The sequence below is a fragment of the Wallemia mellicola genome (assembly GCF_000263375.1).
Source record: "Wallemia mellicola CBS 633.66 unplaced genomic scaffold WALSEscaffold_23, whole genome shotgun sequence".
NCBI lineage: Eukaryota > Fungi > Basidiomycota > Wallemiomycetes > Wallemiales > Wallemiaceae > Wallemia > Wallemia mellicola.
Genome location: NW_006531980.1, coordinates 112812 through 137834, shown reverse-complemented (window position 1 = coordinate 137834; position 25023 = coordinate 112812). Strand labels below are relative to the sequence as shown.

Genomic DNA, 25023 nt, shown 5'->3' with positions numbered 1-25023 from the left:
TATTTTATATCTTTTGATTCTCCTTTTTGTGCCTGATTGATTGACGTCGATGGTAAGGTTGAGTAGCGAGGAAATTGCTTACTGAATGTAATAGTGTATTGTAGTATACGCAGTAAATAGACATTCTAAATATCAACTGTGAGTCTTTGTTTAGTGTATTCTCAGATGCTGACTACACCAGCGCATTGGCTGCTAACAGGGATGAGTGGCTATCGAGACCTACGAAACCTGCTGGGATGCACAGATTTGGGAGTGAAGACAAAGAAGAAGTAATTTCTGGGATTGATTTGCTCATGGAAGGTACTTGGATTGGTGCAAACAAGTCTGGTAAGATAGCAGCCCTGTAAGTGTACACTTAGTAGTATACTGTCATCTAATACAATACAATAGTACAAACTACTTCGAACCACTACCAAAAGACGGAAAGTTACTCAAATCGAGGGGGAAAATACCAAAGGATTGTCTTCAAAGTGGCAGAACTATAGAGGAAGATCTCGAGGAGATCGCAAAGATAAAGGATGAAGTTGGACCGTTCAATCTTCTACTCATTCAAGTTAATAAGGGCTCTGTCCGCTATGGTTACGCGACGAACAGATCACTGACGTCAAACTTCCACGGAATGTTTACTGAACAGATAGGCGGGATGTCTAACGGATATGTAGATGCAAACAACGACATAGCCTCACAATCAGAGTGGCACAAAGTAAAACACGCGAAGGAGCATCTCAACCGCGTTATCAAGGAGGATATGTCAGATCGCGAGTTAATAGACGCATTGGAGGCATCTATATCCCACGAAGTACATCCTATGCAAACAAGAGAAGATTTCCAATATAGCGCGAGAATACCGCCTATTATAATGCGCCCAGCGGCTAACCCTATAGCACTCAACGAAACAAACAAAGAAGACGTCCAAGCGATCTACGCGACGAGGTTAGTTACCTTCATCCTAGTAGACAAGGAAGGCAATATCAACTTTATTGAGAAAGATATCTACAAACTCGAAAATAACGCCGTCGAGAAATCTGACAAAGAAAGCACCTTTGTACTAAACAGCCAAGAGCTATAAAATAAAATAAATTTACTACTTAATATAGATTGCTTACTATGGCCACGCCAGTAGAGCAGATCCTGCGCAACGCCAGAGCTAAGCCACTAACGAACGAGGAGGTCAACGTAGGTATTTTGAGAGATGGCACCAAATCGATAACTCACAGACGTTTATTTAGAACGTTATAGTACCTGTCTCTCAATATCTCTTCGAAAATGGCAGAGAAAACGACCAGAATCAGCCAAACTGGTTCAGTGATAAGTACGATGGCGATGGTACACTCACAGAAGCGACGGCATTTCTGATACGTGGGTCATTGCACGCGTATTCATCTTCCTTCTAATCTTCTTACAGGCTTGTTTGCTTATTCACCCCCGAAAGAAGAACTCCTTATCTACAAGAAACATCTGACATTCCAGCTCTTCAGCAATCCAAAGACTGTCTACGACTGGCAACTCTGTAAATTGCAAGCTAGACACGTGTAAGTGTCCAATCATCAACAAACACACTCTTATAATTGATAGATACCTTCGTAACTTCAAGGCGGATAAACTCAACAAATTCTTCGCGCTCGTACATCAATGGGAAGTCGAAGCATACAGTGAACATCTCAAGGCTGCAATGTCACCCCTAATCACACTCGATAATCTGGATCAATCGTTATACCACATCAGCATGTTGAATCCTGATATCTTCTTCAGAAAGGAGGTTATGAGCGTCGTGATCCAGAAGCTAGAAGGATCATCTGGCTTTGTTGAATACCTTCCACCACCACCAACTATACTCGCATTAACTGCATCAGTAGATGATACTGTCAATAAGTGGGCAAACAGAATGATTGATGACTACGAATGGAGACCAGTAACGAAGGAGAATGCGAAAATGTACCTTATACTCATTGAGAACATCCTTCAGCGCATCGTCGATAGAGAAAATGGCAATCTGGAATCAGATGATGAATGGCCGTTTAAAGAAGACACGACAGCACTCTGGACGACTTTGGGAAAAACTCTATCTGTCATGGAGCCAAGCGCAATCGAAGTTATTAGTAGATCATCTCCAAATTTATTAAGAGATGTACAAAGACATCTTTGCGATGCAAAAACCAAGAACTATATACCACTCCTGAGGTGTTTTGTAGCTTTGATTTCAGTTAGACAGGGATACTGGTCTGAAGACTCTCATAAGGCTTCACAGATGAATAAATCTGACGAACATTCAGTCTTGTTGTTGCGGCTTATGAATTCAATTCTGGATAATCCATTTTATAAGCCTCTCATGAAGGTGCCCATTAAGTTTCACAAAAATGATGATGAGGAATGGCCTTTAAATTGGTGGTCCAATTTGATCAAGAATGTTGAAAATGTTCACGAATTACACGACTCAGCTTTGAAGAGTTTGTCCAGAAGAGGTTTCGAGTCGACTAAAGATGGCGATGTTAATATAAAGTACAAGTACTACAACAATATTATCTCGATATTCGAGAAATGCTTTGTTGATTACGAGAATAATGAGAGAAAACTGCAATTATTGTTCGATGTTTTGAGGATTTATAACACCAATCTCCTTGAAACTGCACTCACAGCTCAGATGGGTGACCCGACAAAAGATCAATCTATATACGCTGCTCGACGTCTTTTGCAATTATGTATGAAGAAGGATTGTATTCGTATTATTAGGGGTTTGAATGACTTCATGAGTAAATTCGCATCTTGGAAAGACTATGAGAGACAAGTCAAGAGGAAAAAATCAGCAAAAGAACCTGATGTAACTCTAGATACGAAGAAGATTATTATCGCTTCTGATATTTGGGAATCAATATATAAAGTTATAGGAGTCACGAATAACATTGATGATATTTTTGCTTGGAGTTTGCTCTTATCGAATATATCTTTAATTAGTCATCTGCGTCCACTAGACGAAAAGACGTATGACGAGTCAGCCGTACCAACTCATATGAAAAGCACTATGGCTACATTCAAAACATCATTCAATAATGCGATAAACACAATACAATCACCATTTCAAAGAACTGTCGATGATTATCTGCATGAATCTGCATCTTCAAATCGTTTGCAAGCGTTGAGCAACCTCGTCGAAAGTACGGGTGTGCCATCAGCTTTAATACAGCTATTTTTATCACCCAATGATGAGATAAACGTTTCTATCATCAATTTACTGAAGACAGTCTCCGATGAAGATAGTAGAAATGATGCAATTCAGTGGTTATTAGATAAATATCCTCAACAATTTTTGGAAGGTATCACAGCACAGTGTAAAAATTTCAAATACGTCGCAGATAGACATTTAGAAGCTACGACGCTCGCTCATAGAATATCAAGTCAAAATGAGGAATTTCTACCAATGATTACGTCACCATCTAATCACTTCCTTGTTACATATGCTAGGAATCCTGGAATTAAACAAGCTTTATTAGTCTATTGGGTAGAGTTATGTCAATTCATCTCAACTATCCTCACATCAGCTACGAAATGGCACAAATACTTTGACAATAGCTTTATGGTTAAGTGGATGCGTGACTCTATTAGTCTTGCTGGTGTACTTCTAGATTCTGAAAAGGATTTAGAGCGTCATATCACTTCGACTCCTAGCAAAATGGTATGTAATCGTTACTTAGATTTCCTCTCCTAACTTCCTACAGCTGGATCCTCTGAACAAAATTCTCATTCAATCTGTTGGATGGCTCAAGGCAACGGATATGACGGTCTTGGAGTTTACTTTCAGGTTTATTGATTCGACATTAACTGCATTCAAACAATCGGGTTGTTTGCCAGCCCCTCAAGCGTTAGACAAACTCAGTGTTAGTGGTCAAGTTTAAAGTTATTTTATTTTATTACTCACATTTCAATTCAGGATTACTCCCGTCAAGCAAGTCAAGGTTCAGTTAAGAAGTTATCGCATCTTTCACTCAGCAAACTTAAGCAACATCTTGCTACATTCAATGACGAGAGTGACGATGATGATGTACAAATTATAGAAAAAAAGCCAGGTCTTGCTAAATTGAATAGGGTTTTGACAAGTGAAAAGAAACCAAGTCCAGCTCAATTTTTGGAAGCGAAGAAGAAGGATGACGAAGCTAAAGAGAAATTGAAACAGATGGCATTAAACAAGCATTCTTTAGTTAAAAAAACCACCGGTAAGCCCCTTCTCACTGGTCTTACTGCAAAGAAAGATCAAGCTCGCAAGCCGTATGTTGCACCTCAAAAGCTTACTTACGGTGGTAACAAGAAGGAGGAGTCGGAGTCTTCTGAAGAAGAGGTCGATCGTGGCGGTTTGAAAGATATGGATTTAGATCCAGAGCAAGCGAAATTAAAAATGCAAGCTGTCAAAGACAAGAGAAGTGGTGTGCGAGCTTTAGATCCTCTGGTTGGCTCTTCAACTAAATCAGTAGTTTCTAAAGCTGATAAGCAACGTGACGAATCTTTCTTGCGTCGTCAGAGACTTGATCCTGATATTGGAGATTTGCAAAAGTACTTGCTTAATGTCGACTACAATGATCCAAAGATGCGCATTGGTTCTGAAGCTCCGATAGAACGTATACCATCCGACTTTAAAGATTACAAGCACTACTATGATATAATGAGACCTCTATTATTTGATGAAACATCTGAGCAGCTCAAGCAAGCAAGAGCGGCTGCTCAAGAAGAAGAGAATGTTACAGTTGTGGTTGCTGGAAAAACATTTGTGAATGATTATGCTGAAATTGTACTTAATGTCAAATGTGAAGCACCGTATCAATTCTCGTTGAGCGACAGTGAATTAATCACGTTGACAAAAATTGATTCAATTACGCCAGGTGGCCAGAGGATTGGATCTTTAACTCAGGATCACCCTTCTAAGGACCTCATTGCTAAAGTACAGAATTTCAGACGGAGGGGACAAGACATTATTGTAACTGTGTGGTTACCAACGCTCAGATCATCAGTATTTCAAGACAAACAACATTGGAAGTTGTCGAAATTCTACTCTCTTAACACATTATATAGAGAATTCGGTGCATTGAAGGGTCTTCAACATTATGGGTCCATTTTGAGTAAAATCTTAAAACCTGAAGTAAAACCAAAGCAGAATTTAGATAGTATTTTGGTAAAAAATACGATGAGGACACTTGAATTGAATGAATCTCAAGCATTGGCTGTTTTGAGTTCATTAATTGGCCCTGCTGATGGTGCATTTAGCTTGATTCAAGGACCACCAGGTACAGGTAAATCCAAGACGATTTTAGCTTTGGTTGCTAAATTCTTGAGTATGAGAGCAAAGCCTTTGGTTGGTAGAACGAATCCAAATGCGGCTGAAAATTATGTTCCTCCGAAGATTCTTATTTGTGCACCTTCTAATGCAGCTATTGATGAAGTTGTGAACAGATTGAAGGTTCCGATACGAGGTACAGATGGTCAAATTATGGAAGTAAACGTTATTAGAATTGGTGCGGATTCTTCTATGTCCATTTCAGCAAAGGAAAGATCATTGGAGGAATTGGTAGACCAACGCGTTAACCAGGACCAATCAGATCAAGGATCCGGCACGGAGAGCTCGATGCAGGTGAACGAATTTAGAGACCAGTTGACTGCTTGCAGAAACAAGATAAATGAGATTAGGAATGAGATAAATAGGAAACAACAGAAGAAAGAAACGGTTACGCCAGCAGAAACCGAAGAATTGAGGAAATTGAGTGATAAGAGAAATGAAATATCGACGAAGTTGGATAAAGCAAGAGATAATCAGAAGTCAACAGCTAAAGCTAGAGACGCATCTAGACGTACGCATCGTAGAGCTGTTATGATGGAAGCTGATGTAGTCTGTTCGACGTTATCTGGTGCTGGTAAGGGAGACTTAGCTGAGCTCCCAGTTGAGTTCGAGACCGTTATTATTGATGAGGCTGCCCAAGCAGTTGAAGTGTCCGCGTTGATTCCATTCAAATATGGTTGTAAAAGACCTATCCTCATAGGAGATCAACATCAATTACCACCAACTGTAATGTCTACTGAAGCTAGCAAGAAAGGGTACTCGAGGTCGTTGTTTGTCAGACTCATGGAATCGAACCAGGGTAGAGTTCATTTACTTAACGAGCAATACCGTATGCATCCAGATATTTCGAAGCTTCCTTCAGCAGTTTTTTATAATGGACATTTGAAGGACGGCCCAATGATGGCTGAGAAGACTAAAGCACCATGGCACAGCAATGATCTATTTGGCACGTACAAGTTCTTTGATTTTGCAGGTGGTGAAAGACGTGTAGATCATTCATATCAAAATCCTGATGAAGCTTCGGTTGTAATCTCTCTCTACGAGAGGTTGAGAAAGCAGTATGGTGGAGAGTTTTCATTAGATTACAGAGTAGCAATTATCGCAACTTATAAGCAGCAAGTTCGGTACATACGAAATGAACTCAAAAAGAGGTTTTGGAATGTAGATAAAGATATCCTTTCTAAAGTTGATGTCAACACTGTTGACGGTTTCCAAGGTCAAGAGAAGACGATCATTATCTTGTCGACTGTTAGGTCCACCAAATTTGAAGACGATGGTATTTACAAGGAACGAGGTGGTGGCCCAATTGGTTTCTTAAAGGATATTAGACGTATGAACGTCGCTTTGACGCGTGCACAATCTTCTTTGTTTATCGTTGGTCATGCTGATAAACTTAAATATGATCAGACATGGCAACATATCGTCGACGATGCTGAGCAAAGAGACTTATTGCAGAAAGTATGTTTATTTTAGGAAGTTTGCTATTTACTAACTTGATATTTTTAGATAAACAGAAATCACTTCAGTCAGCCATCTAATTTCGTCGCTACGAAACTAAAGCATCCAACGAGTCAAGAGAAAGATGCACAGAATAAGAAGAAGAACAAAACCAAAGAAAGAGAGCAACCTCCAATACCGGACAACCTTGTACCGACTGGAAACTCACCTGTCAAGCGTAAAGCCGAGCCGGAAAGTGGAGCTAGTCTGGCGAAGAAAATGAAAGCTGCTGAAGATGGTCGTAATGGAGTTACTACTAAAGTTGTAGAAAATGATGTAGTTGAAGAAATCGTAAGTGATATACCAGGTATAGGAAGAACGCCATCAACACAACCACTTAATGCTCCTTCAATCGAGTCAAACTCCATGGACATTTCTTCATCGAATGTCTCATCCAATCTGCCAGGAGGACCAAACGTAATGCAGAATAATAATAAGTCCGCTGAACAACAGAAGCAGGCTATACAAGAGGGTTATAATAAGAGAAAGCAAGAAGCTAAGAAGAATTCAATGTTTATGAAAAAAAAGGTAGGTTTGATCTTAAATTACCGGACAATTGCTGATATCAATACTAGCCGAGAAAGTAGAAACGGCTACAATTTAGCATCAATTAGAGCATAATGATAAATTAATTATTTTTCACGGTCTACATATTCACATACATTTTGCATATTTATTCATGAATAATGTTAAGTCTATCGAAATACAAAAATCACAGGCGCGCTTCTGGTCTTTTCTCGCGTACGAGACCTTGTTGGGCTGTTAAAGCAACCAATCTGCCATCCTGGGTCCAGAACTCTCCGTTAACATTCCCTCTTCCGTGTCTTGCTCTTGGACAGAAGGTTTTGTATAAAAGCCATTCACTGGTGTCGAAGTCATCGTACTTGAAAAGATATTAAAAACGATTCAAAATAATTGAATATACTTACAAACCACATAGAATGGTCAATCGAAGATAACATCCCTAAATTGAAGTATTGTCTTAAACCTAATGAATGTGAAACTGTATGAATGAAATTTAGATCAGACATGTAAGCAAGGATAGCCTAGATAGTCTTAAATATCATTGATTAGACGTAAAATGAAGATACTTACTTTCTGGGTAGATGGTTTGTCACCTGGAGATGTCCGAGCCTTGATCCACCAGCTATGTTGATTTGAAGTAATAAAGTGACCCTTTTCATCAAATTTGCTCCTTTTAGACGCATCTTTGAGTGCTAATGCTGATGTCCGGCGCTCCTATTTATTCTTGAGCTTACACTTAACTCGAAGGTATTTCTTACCTCAATTCTAGCTCGAATAACTTCCACTAAGTTCTTATCAAGCTTGGCTTGGTATGTATCCAAAAATCTCTGCCACCTATCCTCATTCAATTCGCATTCATTCGGTGGAGGTACGTCCACGGGTGGGGCTATTGAGAAGTGTGGCTGGGTTGGCTCGGGAAGAGCGAAAGAAGCTGTTAAAGTGAATATGTTATTACCATCTTGTGTAGCTCTAACATGGTACGTTTGATAACTTCTCCCTAATCTAAGTGGATGCACGTCTGTTAACCGGTCAGAAATGAAGCCGGTAGAGGTGAAACTAACGGTATATAACAGGCATACTAGCTTGCCCTGCTAGTAGGAAGTAGCAATGAAATGAGTGTAAGCTGTATTTATCGCCATTTTTCTCTTCGCTGACCGTTGTTGCTGCCTGTATAGCTTGACTAATAACCTGTCCGCCAAATACACCGATAGAAGAGCTAACTGGTTGCCAGAGTGGTTGCTAACGATCCTTAGAATGCTGAATACACCAGTGACGATATCTAGTCTCACCTTGGACCGGTAAATGTACTTATCGATTTTCTCGAGCTGGTGGGTGTTTATTGAGGGTTATAATAAAATATAGCGTAAGCCTACATCTAAGCTGGTTCCAATGTATTCTTTCTTTGTGTTTCCTTCGTTCATAAATGATGGTAAGCTACTAAGGATAGGAAGCTAACCGGTGTAATGCTGACCGGATATTTTCGTTTAATCGGATGCATATGTATTCTAGAGCTAATAGGTACGTCCCAGATAGACGGTGACCCAAGAAATGTAGTGACAGCTTGTCATTCCTAACAAAGAGAAGAAGAACACGTGAGCGACGGGAGATGGAGAATGATGAGAGTATATCAAGCTAATTTATAGCATGGATATAGTTGTATACATTCTAAATTAACTTTATTACGCCCCCTCTCACCCCCATCTCTTTCTATCCTGCAGTCTGAACACGTTAGGCGTATGACGCAGGTACTACGGGCAGCCCAAATAAAAATATTCCTCTCTTGAATAGCAACTTTGAGGTTTAATTTCTTGGTCCCCGACGCCTAATCAATTTAAACTCGCATTTTTATCTTCAGACTTTACAACGACGATCTCACGAGAGGAATGGAAATTGCGATAGGAATTGCAGTACACGATTTTGAACCTTTAGAGCGAGATCCATCGATATTAAGCTTTAAAAGGAATGATATCGTCCATATACTCAATAAGGACGCATCTGGTTGGTGGGATTGCGAAGTAAACGGTGTCAGAGGTTGGCTACCTATGAATTACGTTACTGAGGATATCGTACGCTTTTCTTGTCCTTCTTTCCTTTCTTTTCTCACTTTGCACAGGACGCTTTTTACGACAACAGCGAAGACGAGCAGGATCATAGCGCAGACGAGCAAGACGAAGAAGATATCAAAGATACCCTCGATAAAGCTCTAGAAGAGCAGAATCAGCCACACAAGGAGTCTCCAATAGTCGCCGTTAGGAATGCATTGACACTAGTAAAATCAGCCGTCATTTCCAGTCGATTGGCACATCTACAGCCCGCTACAGCTTGTGTTATTTCCTCCGTTAGAGCGCTTTTATCTGCCGCAGATGCCCTCAACAAGGATTCTTCTAGTAACAAGATAAGCGCATCAATAGCAGACAATAGGCGTAATCTTCTATCTTTACTATCCAGACTAGTTGTGCAGAGCAGACTTGTCATGAAAGAAGCTCTACAATCCTCAAACAAAGTCATTCTCAATGAAGACCTCGAAGAAGTTATTCCAATGGCTGATCAAGTTTTGGTCTTGGCGGAGAATTTCGTAAAACTATGCGAGTCTTATGGTATCAATCTCGTTGAAGATATTACTCCACATTCTTCCCCCCACATGTCTCAACTATCACAACTTTCTCCGAAGTCACAGCGTTCAATGTCTAGCAACAATAATCAAAAGTCCCTGATGCACAGGCAAGCTTCTAGGCTTTCAAGGATGACTTCTTACGATTCATTCAAAAGTTCTGCTGCGCAATCTGTAGCTTCTTCAGCAGCTTCTCTGGTCCTCAACAACTCGCACGATTGGGCCGACTCATCAAATGAAGATCATCTAGAAGATCAGAGCTCTTCAGATCAGACCTTTAGCAGGCTTTTGTGCGTTATCAATGATGCTTTGAAATCTACAATCGCAGCAGCATTAGGACACATCCATGCTATGCCAAATGAAAATCACGCAACAGCTAGCATACACTTAATTGATTTGTTAAAGGAAACGATAGCAATCGTAAAGCGCCTCTTGACAGTTTTACAATCAATTCAACAAAATGGACCATTGAATACTGTAGTACCGAGAGATGGTATGATGCTCGATGAAACTATCAGATTAACTTATCTTTCAACTGATGATTTGGTAGCTGCTGCAGAATCCCTACTTTTTGCCAAACCTAGAAGATCAATGATAGATACTACCCAGGAATCAAAGAGGCATCATCTTCTGAAATGTATAATGCAAATTCACAAGATTTCTACAGAAGCATTTGAAATTTCTTCGAGAATGATCGAATATGCGTCAACGGCATCTATACCATTAAGTTTAAACGCAAGCATACCAAGTCAGCAATCTACGTTTAGTCTGCAAGATATTACAAATAATGGATGTAATCAACCAATACCAGAGCCAGCTCTTCAACCAAGGGAGAATCAGACAGAATTTAAGAGACAACATAGAAGACAACAGACTTTGTCACTGTTTGACAGAAGAGCTGCAAGTCTTACTTGTCTCAAAGATCAATTCCAAGGTAATACTGATTATAATGAAGAGGTGGAAGATGTCAAAGAGACTCTCACGACGCCAACAATGAAAGACAAATTTGATCAAGATATCGAGAATAATAGACCAGAAAGTAGAGCATCACAGGCTACTACTGTATACGCACCTCATATAAAGTTTACGAGCACAGATAACCTTAATACGCCAACTCAGACTGAGCATTTGAAGAATTTGTCACCAGTTTCAGCAACTTTCACTGAAAAGGATTCTTCACAAAGAAGTAGTACAGGTGGAAGTCCAAATACCCTCACTATGCCACTTAATAGCCCAGAGACAGGTAAGGTATCGCCTATGCCTGAATCTCCAGTCGGTATTGCGTTACCACTTAATCAAGATGGACATAAGGGACATGCTGTTGGTGGGAAAACACCAAGTCTATCATCCGCAGCTGGTAGTTTCGATCTTTCCGTTTTAAGGCCTAGGATAAGAGCTAGAGCGGCAACTGTTGGTACAGCAGATGTATACCAAGATAAAGATAATAAAGAGAATGATCAAGATTCTACAGCCTTGAAATTATCATTTGGTGGTAACAAGCCAAGTATCAGTAGTATACAGAGAGATGACATGTCGATAGCTTCCATGACTTCAGGATCTGAATTGAATGGATCAGCAATGTCAATGAGGAGCAATACAGATGACGGTTTTGGTAAAGCTGGTACATCGACACCCGCTACAGTTCACAGTTGGGTTTTAGATGAGAAGAGTCCTATAAAAGAGAAACCAAAATTTGAATTGGGTGATGAGACAGAAAGTGAAAATGAAGATGTAGATAGTCTCCCACCATTACCGGTTACCCAGGTGCGCGCTCGTCAACGTCAAAGGGCTTTCACAACATCAGCTACTCAATCTCCAATAAAGTCATCGTTCGATAATGAATTGAAACCGACTGTTAACTTCGGTAAATATGAAATAGTTAGGGGTGGTCCAAATGATAAGATTATGGGCGCAACTTTGCCTTCACTTGTTGAATTACTCACACCTCATGATACTACACTAGATGTTAATGTGTTAGAAACCTTCATGATGACATTTAGACTCTTCACGTCCCCTAAGCAATTAGCCATAGAACTGAGAAATAGATTCGAAAAGGCTGATGATATCGAAGATAAAACTATCAGTGATCCTATACGATTGAGAATATTCAATTTGGCCAAATTGTGGCTTGAAGTACATTGGCAAGACAGAGAAGACTATAGCGCTCTTGAAGCTATCGAATATTTGGGAATTACCGCCAACACAATGAGCACATTCAATGCTTCGGCCGATGTTTTGTTGAAACTCACAGACAAGCGCAGATATGAGCATGAAAATATGACATCAGCTAACCAAAATGCTCACTCATATAATTCAATTAGCAAGCAGACGAAGTCTAAGAGACAAGCAGGTCAGAATTCTCTTAAATCATTCATAAACTATCAATTCACTGAGTCCAATTCTTCCATCAAGAATAGAAATAGCCGGAGTTCAATGGGTAGTACCACTGATCAAGCACCAATACCACAAATTAGTAGATCACTGCTTAATCATCTTAAATCACCCCAAGGCCTTACTTCTGCTCCATTACCTACCGACTTCGAGCCGATTGAGATGGCTAGACAATTGACTATAATGGAGAGTAGACTCTATCAATGTGTCACAGTTGATGAGTTGCTCAGCGTGAATGAAGGCGGTAGCACGAAGAAAGGTGTCGATGTTCATGTCGTGAGACCCGCTTTGAAGGCTATGAGTGAATTCACGACCCGTGTTACATCCTGGGTCAGTGAGTCTATCCTCAGGGAAGATGAGGCCAGAAGGAGAGTACCACCGATCAAATTCTGGATTAAAGTATGCAAGGTGGGTGTTTAATTCTGTATTTTCTTTTACTTACATGACAACTAGCACTCGCTTTCACTCAATAATTATGGTCTTCTTATTGCTATTGTTTGTGGTTTAACTACGTCGACTATTGGTAGATTAAAGCGAACGTGGGAGGTGAGTATATTAATTGCGCATCTGTAAATACCTAACAACATTCTCAGCTTGTTCCAGTAAAGCATCGTAATCTTTTGAACAATTTGAATACCCTTGCTGCTTGTGATAGGAACTACGCAGTCTACAGGGCAAGGTTGCGCTCAACCCAATTGCCGGCATTACCATATGTTGGTTTGTTTTTGTCTGATTTGACGTTCGTACACGTTGGTAACAAGCCAACGCGGCCATCAATGGTTGATAGCAGGAGACAGGTTATCAACTTCGACAAATATGAGAAACTTAAAAATATCATTAAAGGTAAGTCTAGAGATTTCGAAAACTCTCTGGCTGACAAAAACTCAAGAGTTTATGAAATTCCAAGAACCATTCAGGTTGACAGAGATAACGGAATTTCAGACATACCTCCATAGGGCGTTAACGCATATAGAAGCAAGTAATGAATCTGCACAAGATCTATACAATAGAAGTTGTGCACTTGAGCCAAAGAACTCTAATTTAGGAATGCAGAAAGTGAAGGGCAACGCGTCGGTCGAATCACTGAGACATTCGGTCGATCGCAAGGAGTTATTTGGTTGGACAAGAAGACATTAATAGATAATTCACAAACATTAAACACGCTTTAATAGAGATATGGAATATATTATACAATCACGACTAGTTTCTACTTTTTTCTTTCACGCTTCTCTCATTTTCTAGTGAAGACCTATGTACGAATTCGCAAATGTATTATGATTTGTCATACAATAAATCACGTAATAATATTAAGTAAGGTGAATTTAGTCATCGCTGTGATAGCACTACGGTAATAAGTGGCTGATTTTTTATTTGAACTATTAGGATTATACTTTAGCCTGAACTGCTTCAACGAGGATTATTATCGTTAGCCGGCACTATTTTCAGAAATATTTTTAAAGCCTCTCGCGTAGCTTTATCTTCAATTCCCACTTTTAATTTCGCAGCCAACGTAAACGCAATGTCAGAAAGAGTACACAACAGAGTTGTAAGTTTGAAACTATGATAGCTATATAGATACTAACACGCCACAGGTTATCATCGGTTCAGGTCCAGCTGGCCACACTGCAGCAGTCTACCTCGCTAGAGCTGAAATGCAACCAGTCTTATTCGAAGGAATGCTTGCTAATGGTATAGCACCAGGTGGACAACTTACGACTACCACCGACGTAGAAAACTACCCAGGTTTCCCAGACGGTATTAGAGGTCCAGAAATGATGGACAAATTCAGAGCCCAATCTGAGAGATTCGGTACAACAATCCACACTGAAACAATCTCAAAGGTTGATTTATCAAAGAGACCGTTCAAATACTGGAGAGAAGGTTCAGAAGAGGATGACAACGCATACGAATTGGCAGATTCTATCATTTTAGCCACAGGTGCATCAGCTAAGCGTTTATTCTTACCTGGTGAAGAAACCTACTGGCAATCAGGTATCTCTGCTTGCGCTGTATGTGATGGTGCTGCACCAATTTTTAGAAATAAGTCATTAGCTGTCATTGGTGGTGGTGACTCTGCAGCTGAGGAAGCAACTTACCTCACAAAGTACGCTTCACATGTTCACGTTCTTGTTCGTAGACACGAATTGAGAGCATCAAAGATTATGGCACAAAGATTACTCAAGCATCCAAAGGTTACCGTACACTGGAACACTCAAGCTACTGAAGCACTCGGTGATGGTGATTTGTTACAAGCACTCACACTTAAGGATGTACAATCAGGTGAAACCAGAAAATTAGATGTTAACGGTCTTTTCTACGCCATCGGTCACGAACCAGCCACTCAACTCGTTAGATCTCAAGTAGACACTGATGAAGATGGATATATCAAGACCGTCCCAGGTACTACACAAACTAACATCAAGGGTCTTTTTGCTGCCGGTGACGTTCAAGATAAGAGATACAGACAAGCTATCACTTCAGCCGGTTCAGGATGTATGGCTGCCTTAGAATGTGAAAGACTTCTTGCAGAGGAAGAAGTTGAGGAGTCTGCCTAAATTCAATAAAAGTATAGAGACCCCTTTCTTATATATCTTGACATGAAATGTATCACAAAAAAAAATTGATAGAAAATTTAGCTTTTATTGTCGTGTATATACAAGCAAATTTAATAATTTCTTATATAATCCAGTGTCTTTTTTTGGGTATTTTATAGACAACGAATTTTCGTTTATATTGATGGGGTGGGCAAGTAAACGAGATTGAAAATGAGAGAATTTCTGCTTTTTTGGTATGCTCTTTAGTGAAATAGTTTAATTTGTTGAATTTGTAGAAACCTTCGTTGGTATCCGTGATTGTTTATATGGAAATGCAAAAACTAAAAGTCTCTTAACCTTAAGCGCCAAAGCTTTGACCGACACTTTCACTGAGATTTGATTCACCAACATAAGTAAAGCCTTGGAATTGACCTTGAACAGTTTGAGAGAGATGACTATCTTCAACAACACTATCCTGAGGTGCTTCAGATGTGAATTCTTCATCAAAGTTACTCGTATCAATTGCAGATGCAACAGCAGGTTTGAATGGTGGCTGGATCTTCTTTGATGATAACCTCTTCCAATCAATGTTGTTAACAAAGAATGGATGATCTTTGATTTCTTGTGCACCATTATATCCTAATCTAGCAGAAGGATTACGATGCAACAATCTTGTCAAGATATCTTTAGCTTCTAAACTGAATTCATCACCAAATCTCAATGGATCTTGAAGAATTTTTCTGTACATTTCATTTGTATTTTCATCGTAGAATGGTGGTAATCCTGATAACATTTCGTATAATAAAACACCAAGCGTCCACCAGTCAACTGATTTTGTGTATCCTTTATTTAACAATAACTCAGGTGCGAGGTATTCAGGTGTACCACAGAATGTGTTTGTTGTCTCATTTTCTGTCATGTTTAACTTGCATAAACCGAAATCACACAAAGCAATGTGACCGGTATAGTCTAGCAAGATGTTTTCTGGTTTGAGATCACGATAGACGACGTTGAAACCGTGCAAATGCTCTAATGCTAATAACAATTCAGCAGCGTAGAATCTGGATCTTGCTTCGTTGAATCTTCCTTCGCGTTGTAAATGGTGGAATAATTCACCGCCATTAACGAAAGCCAAAACAAGGTAAAGTTTCTCAGTTGATTGGAAACTGAATTTCAATGGTACGATGAATGGATTGTTGACTTGAGCCAAGACAGTTCTTTCAGCTAATGTATGTGTGACTTCGGATCTATTGACGATATGTGCTTTACGGATTGTCTTTAAAGCATAGATACGTGAAGTATCTCTCTTTCTGACTTGCATAACCTTACCGAATGATCCCTTACCGATGACCTTGAGTAAATCGAAGTCCTCGATCGTCAATGAGGAAGCTCTAGCTTGGAAAGAGACTTGGATGAACATATGACCAGATCCGCCGGCGACTGGGTACCAAGATTCTGTAGCACGCTTGATTGTCGTTAGATAAATCGTCAAGATGATTGATCACCTACATTTGACTCAAAGTCTGGTATAAACTTAACAGCACCCAAGAAAAGATCAGAGTTGCCCATATCGTTCAATCCTGTAGCACTTTGACCGGGTAAATTGCTTGAACCAGTTCTGAGATAGGTAGAAATAGCGATTTCGCTAGCTCTTGAAACATCGCTGTAATTTTATAAGAATAAGTACTTGTGAAAGACTAAAAGACTCACAAATGTGCCTTATACATCCAAACTGGTTGGTCAAGTCTACCTCCGAGGGCATCAACCAAGATTTCGTTCTTATCGAATTCTAGAACAATATATGGGAGCCACCAGCATTGCTTGCGTTGTACGCTGTCTCTATTGCTGGAGCTGTATGACGACTGACGTGCGTGGTTGACAGATGTGGAGGTCACGCTAGCTGCAGCAGCAGCAGCCTGGGTAGAGAGTGCTTTCTCAATCTGCTGTGGTAATTGCTGTCCTGATAATTCCAAATCGCGGGCTTCGACTACTCGGATAGTGAGGACACCTGAACGGTGAATAGGAGCACCTGAAGCTGTTGATACCGATGTACCATTCGTTGAAGGGGTAGCTGATAAATTTCCGCTGGCAGTCGTTGGTCTCGATTGTGCGGATAGGTTTGAAGACGAGGATTTTGAACTCAATGGGTTAGCTTCTTTTAGTTCTAAGGAGTGTGTCTTAATATCGTCTAGACTGTGAGCTATATAACTTACTTCTGCCGAGTTTCCAAGTGCTTGTCATTTCGTTCGAATCAAAGAGGTCTAACCGGGGTGAATGTCAAGAAGGAGACGAATAAATAAAAAATGAATAATTCTATTACAATTACTGTCTATATTAGATATATTTACCCTATCACACTCCTCCTGAGAAGCTTAGGATTACGTAAAAGAAGAAAGAATACAGAAGAATGAGACAAACGCGGTCGTCTGCTTTCTAGACTGTCCGTTTAATAAAATTGCGGAAATATTACAAACACCTCCCCCCTCTAAAGATCAAGGTGGTCTGTGCAGTAGGAACCTTTTTTGACCATCATCTACCAAGTCCCCTTAAAATTCTACGATACCCAGACCACTAAGAACGCTCATTAAAGATACACTATGGTCTCATTCTTGCAATCCTGTAGGAACTCCTTCCGTAAAGAGAAACGAAACACTGTCCATCTTGATAACGTTAAAGCTTCACCAAGTTTACCCGATTTAGGTGAAACCTTAGGTAAACCATCTAGATTCGCTGATGAGATTGCACAATCTGTTCAAGGTCTTGATTTTAAAAGAGATGATTTTTCGCCAAATCATTTGCAAGTACCGCAGAATCTAAACGTCAGGTTATCAACTGTTTCAGATAACACGCGCAGGTTTACCAAGCCGAATTCCTTGACTTCACGCAACGCGCGTCGGAGAAAGACACCACGCTCACTTAATGTTATGGTCGCTGGTGGTATACGCACCGGTAAGACGAGTCTTTTGAGGTTGATTTTGGACACTGTCAAACTCAGTCCAACATCGAATATTACTCAGCGTACAGAAGCAACAATCTCTTTCACCAATAAGCATCAACCAAAACAACCACTCTATCAAATGTCCTTCGACGTCGGTGGTGATGTCAACAGTGACCGTACTATGCTTACTCTCACCGATACACCGGGTTTGAATTACCAAGACAGCCAACAACTCAGCGAGAACACGGATATGATTATTAAACATATTGAACACCTCTACACGCAAACACTTGAAGAAGAATCCCGAGTCAACAGATCAAACAGCTCACAAGCTCTCGATAGACATATCCATGTTTGCGTATACATGATCGATCCAGCGAGATTGATCGAATCTCATAATGGCTCACTAACACTTCAACCTACTGAACTTCAAACTATAATAAGTCTAGCGAAGAGAGTCAATATATTACCTGTTATAGCCCATGCTGATAGTCTCACTGATAATACCTTACGTCTGGCAAAGGATGGAATATTGTCAGATTTGGCTAATATCGGTTTCAAATTCGAGATACTAGGTTTGAATGAGAGGGCATCAACACCTGATTCGAATGCCCACTTGAGTGATCTAGACGATGATCATAATAATTCTACGAAATTGATCAAGATTCGTCATAGAGCTAAATCTGCTACACCTTCAGTAGCATCGACAGATAATTCACATATGACAAACTTGGATCCAGTTCCTTATGCTATAGTCATACCTGAGAGGTTTGATAAACCATCGACAACTAGGAACTTTAGATGGGGAGTTGTTGATGTTCTCGATAATCAGCACACTGATTACAATGCTTTATATGATGTCTTATTTGGTAATAACTCTGACGTATGTTTTACTTTTCCATTGAGTAACGATTTCTAATTCCCGTTATAGTCACTTAGAATACGCACAAGAGAGACTCTATATGAATCATTCAGAAGGGAAGCTTTAATATCTCGCCAGAAGGACGCCGATAGTGGACCAAAGAACTTGTCTTCAATCAGAAATTCCAACATATACAAGAAAAGACAAACAAGCTTTAATTGATCATAAAACCCGGATTACCAATGATCATAATTTCTTTAATATCTTCACTTATCTTCTAAATACCACTTACTCATCTTATTATTACACTCGTTTGATTGAAGATTAGGATAATCTTCAATCTGGAAATGTATTCTTTTTATTGTTATGTTTGTCATATCTAATACATAAGCTTTATTCATTAAACGTTATAATGCAATTATAGTACAAGTATGATAGATGCAAAAATAAATAACACTTCTTTATGGATCACCAAACCAACTTGTGATCAAAGTTTGACAATAACTCATCGAGTCCTTCTAATTCATCAATATCGCATTGATTCTGTGAACGCTTGTAAAGAACCTCACAATCAAGGTTAACGCAAGGAACATCTTGAGAAGGATGAACATGAGCACATGATGAGCAAATAGTCTGAATATCCCTCATCTTTAAGGTAGTTCTGTACTTCTTACTTAGCAACTTATACATTGTGTCACTAACGTTAGAGTCCCCAAGACAATCTGTACAGACTGGCTCTTTTGAGATTTCACCACATGTTTCACATGTTCCACTCCGAACGTAATTACCGATAACACCTCCTTTACGCGTAATTGCGAATGGCTTCCTGGCCTCGGGCTTGAATTTTCTTGACATCGTCGCATACCACGAGTGAACATCTGCGCCCATCAAGTTGAATATTCTCTCAAGGGGTGGAATTAACACTTTCTCTATGTAATACTTGGCATCCAAGTGAAGATTGCTATTTGAAAGCATCTCTTCTGGTTTTACAGCTCGATCTACTTGTCGATCAGAGTTGCCTTCGGTGATTACATAAGGTACTCGTTCTCCATAATGTGCTGTGGCACGTGGATCATCTGTCAAAGACTTTGTTGCGACCATTACACCGGGTATTGGTACAGCGTGAGGTGCATAACTACCCAACCGGACTTCTTTGGCGAATGTAAAGTCCTTAATCGAAACTCTACCTTGGATCACCTTGTTAAATTGCTTCACGCAGTAGCTCTTTACTTGTGACAAGTCTGAAGTTTTGTACAACACTCTGACAGTTGATATTAGTTGAGGTCATTTCATAACAAATAACTCACTTCAATGCCGTCTCGACCATTTTAGATTGTGCAGGAATACCATCCCTACGAACGGTCTCAATTCCTTTCGCTTCAAATATACCAACTTCATCTGTGACGCGTTCGAACATGTTTCCCGTATAGCGTTTCTTCGCCAGTAACACCGACGGTAAATACATCTAAAGCATCGTTTAGAAGTGCTAATCTAAAACTTTGAAATTACACACCTTTTCCAATTTTAGTTTGACAGGATGAGGATTAGATTTCGTAACTGCTTCAGCAATATCTGCGCCAGTTTCGAAAGCTTCTTGCTGAGTTTTGCCTTTGAGACGAACGAACAGTGAGTCTGTATCGCCATAGACAACATCAGCGCCCCATTCCTTGTTATTGTCTATAAATCTGATAGCCTTCCTCGCTTGTTAGCAATCTGAACATAGATTATCGCCACAATACTCACCCTTTCGAGAGTTTCACGTCCTGTTTGGACGATTGAATCGGCAAGCTCAACGCAAGGCATTCTACCACTGAAGCTGGCAGATGTATATCCGTATGTAACATTAGCCATGAGTTTCAAGGATAGTTGTCTGGCATGTTGGAGTTTTCTGAGATACTTAAATCATCATTAGATTTCTAAATTGAAATAGGAAATGATGCCCACCTTGTCTTCTCTGTTTTCTTGCATGGATTGCTTTATCATAATGCGAGTGTCAAGCAGCTCAGCAAGCATCTTCGATAATAAAGACTTGCGGACGTGTGGTTTAACATACATCATCCCATTCGGTGCGACTGCGAAGCATGAGAAAATACACTTAACCCGCTCTGTACTCACAATTAATATCATCCTTTAGTGAATCCAGCACTTTGGATGATGTAGTGTGTTCCGTAATACCCAATTTGTAATGCCCTTCATATGGTTTGACTCGACCGAGGCATGTAGAATAACAATAATTGTAAGCAAGCATGATAGACGGGTATAGAGATTGGAAGTCAAGAACTATAATTGGATCCTTGTAGAATGCGGATTGAGGCTCCATTACTAAGGGGAGTGCTTCAGCTGCTTGTTGTCCACTAACTTGATTCCTCGAAGGCGATATCAAAACGTAGTTCTCAGGTTTAGCTATTCGGAACATCAGAGCTTCTACTTTGAACTGAGATCCGCGTGTTATTACACTGTAGAAATCCACACCAATTGTACGTGCAAACTCTCTAAGAATTATAAGGGCTAATTCTAATTCAAATGGATAGTTACTCACGCAGTTTTTGTGATTGTTTCCATGGAATTGAGAATGTCACCGATCATCTTAACTCTTAATGAAAACAATTCTAAGACTCTTGCGTAAGACGATACATTTCCTGAAGTCCACCACCTTGTCAGCGTCTCGGATGTGTATTTCGGTAGCCTTAATATTATCAGTCAAAACCTTCAAATACGATCACATTCCTACCTTTTTTTGAGTACGCTGTGTGAAACATGCTCAAAAGTAGTTTGCGGAAGGCTTAATTCAGATCTAGCCAACCTCCAGACATTGAAGACGTGTCTACCAGGTGAGGTGAATGTAGTCGTTTTCATCTCTGCCCATTTTTGACCACCAGTTATGTTCCTCATTGTACGTGATTTAACTCTTGATGTCTCCTCACTGAGTTCCAATCCAATCTCAATTCGAGCTCTGTCAACTAGATATCCCCAAGACCCTAACTCTGTATCCCATCCAGCTAGGATATCTGGATCGAACTCTTGTACTTTATCAATCAATGTGAATATCAAATCAGCTTCATTAATAGCTATCTCCATATTCGTTTCGTTTAATTTGTACTTTGTTTCGCCTTCGACAACGACCATACCACTTTCAACCTCGTCATCCGAGCTCTGAAAGACCCAAAAAATGGCTTCGACGGGATTATGCTCTGGATTTGGAACTTTATTTCCGATATTCTTGGCAAACACTTCAACGATCATCATTGTTATTTGAGTTTGAATATCATGTTCGCGGGGTATGTGATTCTTCTCCCCACTAGCTGTTGAAGCATCCAAGCCAAACTTTTGTCTCGAAGGTGGGCCCTCAATCTGTGTTGTTAGCATATAGGAAGGCAACTTAGAGTCACATACCTGTGTATGTATTGCGCGTTGAGTGGAAGCAGCTTCTCTTCCATATGCACTAATCACGTCTCTCTTTGATGGAGGAAGTGGTGCGTACTCAAAATGACGGATACCCTGTGTGGATACTGTATCATATTTTGCATCCCAGCTTGGTATCTCGTCACCTTTCAAGACAAACACTCGCCCTGCATATTCCCTAGGTCTCTCTGGAACGTCAGTTGGCTCCGAGTAGTAAGGATCGCGATAGACTTTTGAGGGTAAGGTATTGTCTCTGAACGATCGCATCGCTTCATCCGTAGTTGGTGGTGGGATTTTGTATTCGTATAATACACCGCAGTCTGATTCATGTGGTTGAGACCTATGAGGGATTGTTGTTAGTTGCCCAGATAAAACAACATCCTTCTGAGGACTTGCTTTCTCGATCTTTTCCTGGACCATCCCGATAGTGACACCTGGCATTATCTCACGCTGTGATAAACTGGCCAAAATGGCATCATACTCTTGTGAAGCGAGTAACTCGCTACTATCCGATCGACTTCTTTTCCTCTCCGGTTCTTCACTCTCTTGGCTATCAGGAATAACTTCCAGCGTGGGTTCACGCTTAAGAGGAGGGTCGGTAGATGATTTGAACATCGAGTCCATTAGTGAAAGTTGTCTTATCGATTCTCGATTCTCACTCAACACCGTACTCTCCCTGATTGCTAAATCACGCCTGGGTACTCCATTAAATACGTTATTTTGAGCAAAACTGTCATAAGCCATATCGTCTATGTCCATTTCCATGAATTCCGTCTTCTGACTTGCCAGTTGTTGACTTACAATTGGTTCAATATCTTTATTAGGTTGTGATGAACTTATATCTAAATACAGACTACTATCTTCATTCTGCGGTACTTTTCGACGTTCAGACGGACGATACAGAGCTTCAGTACTTTCGAAGATAGTCATGAGTTTATGTTCTTCTGTGAAGTGAGACAAGAAATCATCGTCTTTGTCCTGATCAATTATCCTCTCATGAAATGAATCTAGAATTTCTTCCAAAGCATCCCAACGTGGGTAGGTTTTAGAATCGTTGCGTCCACCTTTCACGCTGCCTTGAATTTTAATTGATGACTCTAAACCTGCAGCTTCACGACGCTTCTCCTCATTGACCCAGAGCTCCCTCAGCGAAGGAAGAAGTTTATCATCAGGAACCAGTTCTTCGATTGACGTATTATGTATGTACCGCGGCGCTATTTGATACCTGTTTTCAATCCACGACGCACGAATATCGAACTCAACGAGGCAGTTCGTATCTCTTGGAACAGTATGTGTGTCTCCTTCATTTATTGAGAAAGAATTCACTGTACTATCCTGCGCTGATTCATTATCCCAATCAGTGATAGGAGGATCTGCCAGACGTTAGCCCAAAACTTGGTCGAAATAGGTACGCACCCGGTAAAGGTAATCTAAACTTGGCTTGTGACACTTGCATCCAATCGCAACCGTAGAGGTTGTAATCAGTGAAAAATTGCAATAGATATGGTGCGTGAGACTCGTATGCTTGAAATGTGGTGTTCATTAGTTGGCCGGACTCCATAAGCTGGACTAATCTCGGAATGTGTTTGGGATCGTTCATTATAATTTTGAGAAATGGACGCGTACCGACGTTATAACCATAGAAAGGTGTGCCTTTACATATCACGATAGCCCGAAGGAACTGCGTAGTTGATTGCTTATCATTCATATTACGTCGTAAACTCAGCGATAAAGATTGGTTGATTGATAATCCTAGTTGATGTATGTAATCTCGGACTAGATAACGAGATTAGCGGGGAAAAGAAGAGATGACGATGCGTACCTTTCTCAGGTGTAACACTATGCTTGTATTCTATATAAAAATAAGGATAGACGCCATGTACGTGTGCGCATGCCATCTGGCCAGTATCTAGTCTACCAAAAACGCGAAGAATGGGTGAATTTGCAAGCGGTAAATCAGAAAAGGAAGATAAGTTATCATCAAAGTAATTAATTGGTTTGAATAAATTATAATCTAAATTTGTTATGCGTATTTTCATTTCATTCTTTTAGATGGTTGTTGGTCGTCGATATCAGAGAGCGGTCTCTTTGTGATTTTGCTGCAAGAATTTATTAAATTTGTTATTTACAAGGAAGTTGGATTTACTGTTGCTTTGAGAAGTACTCAGACTTGTTTTCTGGGTTAATAGTTGAGTTGTTGGTCTCTGGGTTCCAGTCTGCTGGGCAAACTTCACCGTGAACGTCAGTGAATTGGAATGCCTTGATGAGACGGATAGATTCCTCAACTGAACGACCAACTGGGAGGTCGTTGACAGTGATTTGACGGAGGACACCCTTTGGATCGATCAAGAATGAGCCACGGAGGGTGACACCGTCGTCAAGGAGAACACCGTAGTTCTTTGAGACCTTGTGTGACTTGTCAGCGAGCAATGGGAGCTTGAGGTCTGGACCGAGACCACCCTCGTTACGTGGTACGTTTGACCAGGCAAGGTGGGTGAATTCTGAGTCGGTAGATGCACCGAGGACCTCTACGCCAAGCTCTTGGAATCTTGGGAGAGCCTTGTTGAAGGCGAGGATCTCAGTTGGGCAGACGAAAGTGAAGTCCATTGGGTAGAAGAACAAGAGGAGCCTGTGAAGTGTGAGGATTAAATTATATACAGATTCGACACTCACCATTTACCCTCGTATGTCTTGTTTGAGACTTCTTCGAAGAGTCCTTCCTGTACACGATCAACGTCAGCGAAGGTCATCGAAAACTGAGTCAAAACTCACACGGACGACGGTACCGCTGATTTCTGGTGCTTGCTTTCCAATAAGAGATGCCATTGTGTCTATCGTTTGTTAGCTTTTTTATTTATTACTAGTTTCTTCTCACTTTAGTTGGTTGTAAGTGAGGAACCCACCCTGAGCGCTTAAAAGGCTAGGGTTGCTACATCATTTAAG

At 40.3% G+C, this 25023-nt stretch overlaps 9 protein-coding genes across 9 annotated transcripts; 5 read left to right on the top strand and 4 right to left on the bottom strand.

The window, feature by feature from the left end:
- Window positions 1-38: 38 nt before the first annotated feature.
- Window positions 39-1081, top strand: WALSEDRAFT_61306 (DUF833-domain-containing protein). The gene is made up of 4 exons (XM_006960110.1): window positions 39-52; window positions 95-138; window positions 182-343; window positions 391-1081. Exons 1-4 carry the CDS (start codon window positions 50-52, stop codon window positions 1067-1069), a joined length of 888 nt encoding a protein of 295 aa, XP_006960172.1. The 5' UTR covers window positions 39-49; the 3' UTR covers window positions 1070-1081.
- On the top strand, window positions 1060-7581 carry WALSEDRAFT_40862 (hypothetical protein). The gene is made up of 8 exons (XM_006960109.1): window positions 1060-1176; window positions 1230-1359; window positions 1406-1532; window positions 1576-3670; window positions 3714-3872; window positions 3926-6778; window positions 6827-7345; window positions 7393-7581. Exons 1-8 carry the CDS (start codon window positions 1108-1110, stop codon window positions 7402-7404), a joined length of 5964 nt encoding a protein of 1987 aa, XP_006960171.1. The 5' UTR covers window positions 1060-1107; the 3' UTR covers window positions 7405-7581.
- On the bottom strand, window positions 6835-9026 carry WALSEDRAFT_61304 (Thioesterase/thiol ester dehydrase-isomerase). Its single transcript, XM_006960108.1, has 8 exons — window positions 8716-9026; window positions 8632-8667; window positions 8404-8581; window positions 8101-8360; window positions 7913-8056; window positions 7747-7863; window positions 7392-7700; window positions 6835-7343 (listed from the first exon to the last, which is right to left on the bottom strand). Exons 1-7 carry the CDS (start codon window positions 8761-8763, stop codon window positions 7530-7532), a joined length of 954 nt encoding a protein of 317 aa, XP_006960170.1. The 5' UTR covers window positions 8764-9026; the 3' UTR covers window positions 6835-7343; window positions 7392-7529.
- Window positions 9027-9159: 133 nt separating this feature from the next.
- On the top strand, window positions 9160-13649 carry WALSEDRAFT_61303 (ras GEF). Its single transcript, XM_006960107.1, has 5 exons — window positions 9160-9408; window positions 9456-12752; window positions 12798-12890; window positions 12938-13187; window positions 13234-13649. The coding sequence occupies exons 1-5, from the start codon at window positions 9226-9228 to the stop codon at window positions 13479-13481; spliced, it is 4071 nt and encodes a 1356-aa protein (XP_006960169.1). The 5' UTR covers window positions 9160-9225; the 3' UTR covers window positions 13482-13649.
- Window positions 13650-13755: 106 nt separating this feature from the next.
- On the top strand, window positions 13756-15028 carry WALSEDRAFT_70349 (thioredoxin reductase). The gene is made up of 2 exons (XM_006960106.1): window positions 13756-13890; window positions 13937-15028. Exons 1-2 carry the CDS (start codon window positions 13864-13866, stop codon window positions 14897-14899), a joined length of 990 nt encoding a protein of 329 aa, XP_006960168.1. The 5' UTR covers window positions 13756-13863; the 3' UTR covers window positions 14900-15028.
- On the bottom strand, window positions 13767-17119 carry WALSEDRAFT_58543 (Pkinase-domain-containing protein; the record flags this gene model as incomplete). Its single annotated transcript, XM_006960105.1, has 5 exons — window positions 13767-13890; window positions 13937-16343; window positions 16388-16541; window positions 16589-17042; window positions 17092-17119. The coding sequence occupies 4 exons, from the start codon at window positions 17117-17119 to the stop codon at window positions 15237-15239; spliced, it is 1743 nt and encodes a 580-aa protein (XP_006960167.1). The 3' UTR covers window positions 13767-13890; window positions 13937-15236.
- A 221-nt stretch (window positions 17120-17340) lies between these two features.
- Window positions 17341-19094, top strand: WALSEDRAFT_61302 (hypothetical protein). The gene is made up of 2 exons (XM_006960104.1): window positions 17341-18699; window positions 18748-19094. Exons 1-2 carry the CDS (start codon window positions 17476-17478, stop codon window positions 18898-18900), a joined length of 1377 nt encoding a protein of 458 aa, XP_006960166.1. The 5' UTR covers window positions 17341-17475; the 3' UTR covers window positions 18901-19094.
- Window positions 19074-24119, bottom strand: WALSEDRAFT_58541 (hypothetical protein; the record flags this gene model as incomplete). The annotated part of the gene is made up of 11 exons (XM_006960103.1): window positions 19074-19939; window positions 19986-20143; window positions 20192-20371; window positions 20422-20574; window positions 20623-20750; window positions 20794-21170; window positions 21218-21364; window positions 21410-22029; window positions 22072-23453; window positions 23497-23856; window positions 23903-24119. 11 exons carry the CDS (start codon window positions 24117-24119, stop codon window positions 19147-19149), a joined length of 4515 nt encoding a protein of 1504 aa, XP_006960165.1. The 3' UTR covers window positions 19074-19146.
- Window positions 24120-24222: 103 nt separating this feature from the next.
- WALSEDRAFT_30118 (thioredoxin-dependent peroxide reductase) lies at window positions 24223-24906 on the bottom strand (the record flags this gene model as incomplete). The annotated part of the gene is made up of 3 exons (XM_006960102.1): window positions 24223-24709; window positions 24754-24800; window positions 24853-24906. The coding sequence occupies 3 exons, from the start codon at window positions 24904-24906 to the stop codon at window positions 24223-24225; spliced, it is 588 nt and encodes a 195-aa protein (XP_006960164.1).
- Between the last annotated feature and the right edge of the window lie 117 nt (window positions 24907-25023).